The sequence below is a fragment of the Gossypium hirsutum genome, chromosome A13 (assembly GCF_007990345.1).
Source record: "Gossypium hirsutum isolate 1008001.06 chromosome A13, Gossypium_hirsutum_v2.1, whole genome shotgun sequence".
In the NCBI taxonomy this organism is placed as follows: domain Eukaryota; kingdom Viridiplantae; phylum Streptophyta; class Magnoliopsida; order Malvales; family Malvaceae; genus Gossypium; species Gossypium hirsutum.
In genome coordinates, this window is record NC_053436.1 from 6,058,284 (window position 1) to 6,063,574 (window position 5,291).

The window sequence follows — 5,291 nt, forward strand, 5'->3', positions numbered from 1 at the left end:
ATACTATTGGTCCTTCTCATCATTACTTTTAAAAAGTTATTTTATTCTCTCAATTATTTTTAAAATTAATAGAATTTTATTATAAATTTATCGATTCTCATTTAATCAGTAAATATATTTTTAAAAAAATTATAAAAATATATATACGATTTAATAAATATGTAAAATTACATACAACTACACCCGTCTATGGAGCTCGAAAAGTAGAAGGGTTTTGATAAAAATATAGGCCTAAAAATAGGCTTAGAAAAAAAAACCCATTTAAAAAATGGACTAGGCCTTAAGTAAGGCTTTTTTGCTCCGACCCAGCTCAAATATGCAAAAAAAAAAACCTATTGTTCCTTCTTGCTATTTTTTTACTATTTTGTTACTATTTCACTATTATGTTGCTACTATTTTGTTGTTATTATTTAGATATTGTATAACTATTGTTTTACTGTTAATTTTATTACTATTTTAGAGGCATTTACTGTTAAGTTAAATTTATCTTAGTGTTATTTAAGTATACATATTTTTTTAATTTATTTTCAACTTATTGGGAAATATTAATTTTAATATTTTTATTATTTTTGATATATTATATATATTAAAAATTATATAAAAAATTTAATATGGGTGAGTTGAACCCGAATTTTAGCATTTTTATCCAGACTGTATTTGGACAAAATTTTAGACTCGTTTTTCGGGTCAATCTCAGGCTTAGCAAACAAGCCCTAAAATTTTAATTGGGCCCGACGTATAGGCCCGACGTATAGGCCTAACAAACAGAACTTAACTTTTGACTAGGTCCGACCTTACGTATGGACACCCCTGCGTACAACATAAGTGACATAGAACTTGGCGCAAAATGATTCACTAGTAATTTTTAAAAAAGCTAACTTAAAATAAAAAATAAAAAATACACTTTATCTTAAATTCAAGCATTGGACTATGGACTTGTAAGCGACAACCTGGAGATTGCAACTAAAGAGCTGGACCGTATAGCCCTCATCTGACAAATAAAAAAAGCACAAGTGTAGCCCAGAACGACGCCGTTCTACCACTTCCCAAAAGTACTTTTGTTTTCATCTAATAACTCATCACCCACTCCGCATCTAATCGTGTAAACGACTCACCACTTATATGTCGCCAAGTGTAAAATACAAGGTTCGGTATTGGCTTAAATCCCACTCTCCTTTTCTGGCGCGTGAAGACCAGAAGGGAACATTCTTTGTAATCATTTCATGGTTCAATTTTTATTTTCTTTTTATTGATTTAAACAGAGAGGGAATTCAATTCAATCGTTGAAAAAAAAAATTAGAGATCCTTTTCAGCTAAAAAATTCAAACCCTAATTTCTTGAAAATTTTCTCTTACGGAAAAAAAATGGGATTATGGGAAGCTTTCCTCAATTGGCTTCGAAGGTAAGTTGTTTTGTTTGGTTACTGAGAAAACAAAGGAATTAAATAGAAAGTTTGAAATTTTAATATCTGTGTTCATTTTAAAGTTGTAATCTAAGCGAGGGTAATGTTTTAAAAAGAAAGATTCTTTATTCAATTCATCTTTCCTGGAAAATCTTTTTCTTGTTTATTATTGACATTTGAAAGTTGGATTGAGTATATAAACGTATGGAATCAATCTATTGTGACTGGGTTTTTTTTTTTAATTCCCTTTTAATGTTGTTTTTTTTCTGGATGCTAAAAATATGCAATTTTTTGTTTCTCTATATGTAAAAGTTATCAATGTAATAAATAATAATTGCCCTTTTAAGAAAAATTATAAATTACTATAATGATGACTAGATTTTAAGCGATTTTTATGGTGCTAATTGGATGATGGGTAGTTAAGTTGATTACACACATGGTTGCCCTTTGATGCTTACATGGTTTGTTGACCATTCTATTGAAGTGCTTGATGTTGGTAACTTTTAAAAAGATAAGAGGAGACTGGCCAAGGAAGCGTTGGCTGTAATGGCAAAAGGCCTTGGGACCTTGAGCGCTCAGGTCCGAGTCCCAACTATTCAAATCATTTGTTGGCAAGTTAGTTTGAGTTGAGTTAATTATTCAATTCAGGGATTGTAATGATTAGCTTTGACAATAACCATTAGCATCGTTGTAAGTAGTAACTTAAAAAAAAAGATAGAGAAGATTGGAGAGGAATTTCTTTTTTCATATCTATTCTCAAGGGGCTTGTTTTTTATACTTCAATTATGTGTACGTGGCTTTGTAGAGGTATTTAAGCAAACAATGTTGATTGTCGCTTGACGTCCAGCTTGTTCAGTTTTGCAGTTAAGAGTAATAGGATTATCTTGCTGAAGTACTTGAGAATTGAAATAAGGATGGCTTGTTATTCTAGGATAATCTAGATGGTGATGAATGGACCATAATGTTATGGTAGCAATGGTGTTCATGAGGGAAGTGCTGACTGCTGATGTGGACAATGCTCAGTTAGGAATTAGACTGGAGAGGATGTTTATCTCATCTATGCTCAAGTCGCTTTTTTTTTTTAATGTTTGAATTTCTAGTACTTGGCTTTGTGGAGGTATTTAAGCAAACAACATAGATTGTTGCTTGAAGTCCTGTTTCTTCTATATTGCAGTTAAGAAAATCATAGTTGCAACTGGTGGCAGCAGCTATAGTTAGAGGGCATTGAGAGTAATAGGGCTATCTCGATGAAATACTTGAAGATAGGATCGCTTGTTATACTGGGATCATCTAGATGATTGACCAATTTACCATAGTGTAATGGTAGCTACGGTGTTTGTGATGGAAGTGCTGATGTGGTCGACGCTAAATTAAGAGAATTAGACAAGTTACTTTACAGGGTTCTTGTGGATCAGTTCTCGATTAAGGACTAACAGGTTTTGTAGCATATATCTTTCCTAATGGTGTATTGAACTACAATAGCATCATTCGGTGCCCTCCTACTCTTTCTTTTCTTCTCAAGCCAAATTGGCCAGCTGCCGAAGAGCAGTATCTGTTATCTATTACTCAAACAAGAAGGAATTATATAACCTATGGTAACAAAGGAAGGTTTTGGTTATTGGCTCATAAAACCCAAAACTTATCTTGTTTCCTTTGGCCATTTTATTCTTTGCATGCATTATATGTAATACTTGGGGAATGCCATACAATTTTCAAAGAGCTCCCAATGCATGTTTGTGATTGACCATTTTCCGGCATATTAATCTGATATATATTTGTATCTTCTTACATAGTGATTCTTATTATCTTTCTCCTCTTGTAGTCTGTTCTTCAAGCAAGAAATGGAATTATCCTTAATAGGCCTCCAGAATGCTGGAAAAACATCCCTAGTTAATGTCATTGCCGTAAGTGAATATTTATTTGAGTTATAACATTGTTTTGTTTGTTATTGTTTTTCTCTTTTTAGCTTGGTTCTGACTGCTAGACTTATTCTTCTGTATCTTTTTTCAAGACTGGTGGATATAGTGAAGATATGATACCAACGGTAAGTCATATGGAAAAAAATCAGATTCAAACATTGATTCTTGAAAATTTGGCATGCAACATGTTTTTTCCGGTTCGCTATTGGGGTTGTTCCCTGAAATTTCCATATCTCTTCTGTTTGCAGGTAGGATTTAATATGAGGAAGGTAACTAAAGGAAATGTCACGATAAAGTTGTGGGATCTTGGTGGTCAACCAAGGTTTCGGAGCATGTGGGAGAGATACTGCCGTGCTGTTTCAGCTATTGTGTATGTTGTTCATGCCTTGAAGCTTTTATATGTCTCTGTATGATATATATTACCTTGCAACATGTTACATTGTTTGATGTTACCATGTTCATTTAAGACATTCCTTTCTCTGTCTTGTTTCGAGTGTTGAACTAAGTTGGTTTTCTTATATACCTCCTCATTTTTCTCCATACTGCCACCATCTGAATTTTTGGTCATTTAAGTTCCTTTCACGTACCTTGAACACAGTTAAAAAAATCGGGAAAGGATCTATGTAATTCTTATTGACAAGTACGTTATGCATTCCCTGAACAGTTGTGAATATGATTTGATCTTTATTTTCCACAAATTTTACAGTTAGCAACCCTGGCAGCACCCCATGTTACCTGTTTCCTTGTCTTAATTACCAAAAGAGAAATTTTGAAATAGCTTTTTTATTTTTAAGACCGGCAAATCACTCATGTAAGAAGGATATATTGATACATGCTCTCTGCCGAGTCGAACATGCATGTGTTATTGCCCTCTTTGTGTAGGTAACTTTTTACTAGTATATTGTTGTCCAGATTGATGATCAACTAGTTCTTCGATTTTCACAATTTGCAGTTATGTTGTGGATGCTGCCGATAACGATAACCTATCTGTCTCGAGAAGAGAACTCCATGACCTGTTAAGTAAATCCTCACTGAATGGTATTCCCGTGCTGGTACTCGGAAACAAGATTGACAAACCAGAAGCCTTATCTAAAGAGGATTTGACAGAGCAAATGTAAGTGGAAGCTATCGGATAAGAAAGCTCTGAAACCATTTCTTCTTTCTCCATATTTCTCAAAAGAAAAACCAGATTTATGTTGTTAATTGTTGCATTGCATGATAATATTCATTAATGGTGCCTGCATATATATGCAGGGGGCTCAAATCCATTACTGACAGAGAAGTGTGTTGCTATATGATTTCATGCAAGAATTCCACCAACATTGATGCAGTCATTGATTGGCTTGTGAAGCATTCAAAATCAAAGAATTGAAGTCTCAAAGTTGCTGTAACATTGTTTTTTTGTTTTTTCAGTTTGTGATTATAATCAGTTAGAGTTTGCTTCTTCTTGTTCTCTTGGTCCAAGGTGGTCAAATATGGCTTTGCTGTTGGGTCTGTCTTTGTGTCTAACAGGGTTTTGTCTATGTCTGACACCATTGTCTTGATTTTTAAACTTAGCTGGTATCATAAGGTATTTATATAATATATTTGTTTGGTGGATGAGTGGGGCATAAAATTTGTTTTGATCCTCTATATGTACATATATTGGTTGTAAACATGGTTAATGTGTTGTGGTTTTGAATCAAATAAAAGGCTATTGATACATTTTTAGTTCCACTCTTATGGATCTCATGTTTATGCAAAAAAAGGGTTAAATTCTATATGAAGTTCATATAGTATGCATCTTTTTGCAGATTTAATCCTACTTTTCAAAATATGTATTTTCTGTCTTGAAAAAAGGGTTAAATATGTATATATATTGATACAACTACTTATAATTTTTTTCTAATTTTTAAATAAGAGGATAAATGTGTTTTAGTGCATTTGATATTACGTCTTCTTATATTAGTAATAATATTGATATCAACTAA

General features: G+C 32.9%; 1 protein-coding gene across 1 annotated transcript; it reads left to right on the top strand.

The window, feature by feature from the left end:
* Positions 1 to 1,176: 1,176 nt before the first annotated feature.
* LOC121212228 (ADP-ribosylation factor-like protein 8a) lies at positions 1,177 to 5,037 on the top strand. The gene is made up of 6 exons (XM_041084625.1): positions 1,177 to 1,402; positions 3,225 to 3,306; positions 3,414 to 3,446; positions 3,570 to 3,691; positions 4,274 to 4,435; positions 4,576 to 5,037. Exons 1-6 carry the CDS (start codon positions 1,365 to 1,367, stop codon positions 4,691 to 4,693), a joined length of 555 nt encoding a protein of 184 aa, XP_040940559.1. The 5' UTR covers positions 1,177 to 1,364; the 3' UTR covers positions 4,694 to 5,037.
* The last annotated feature ends 254 nt before the right edge of the window (positions 5,038 to 5,291 follow it).

Excerpts from the sequence above, each read along its gene's own strand:
- LOC121212228 (XM_041084625.1), top strand. The coding sequence starts at position 1,365 with ATGGGATTATGGGAAGCTTTCCTCAATTGGCTTCGAAG. Across the intron at positions 3,307-3,413 it reads CCCTAGTTAATGTCATTGCC|ACTGGTGGATATAGTGAAGA; the intron begins GTAAGTGAATAT and ends TCTTTTTTCAAG. Across the intron at positions 3,447-3,569 it reads GTGAAGATATGATACCAACG|GTAGGATTTAATATGAGGAA; the intron begins GTAAGTCATATG and ends TTCTGTTTGCAG.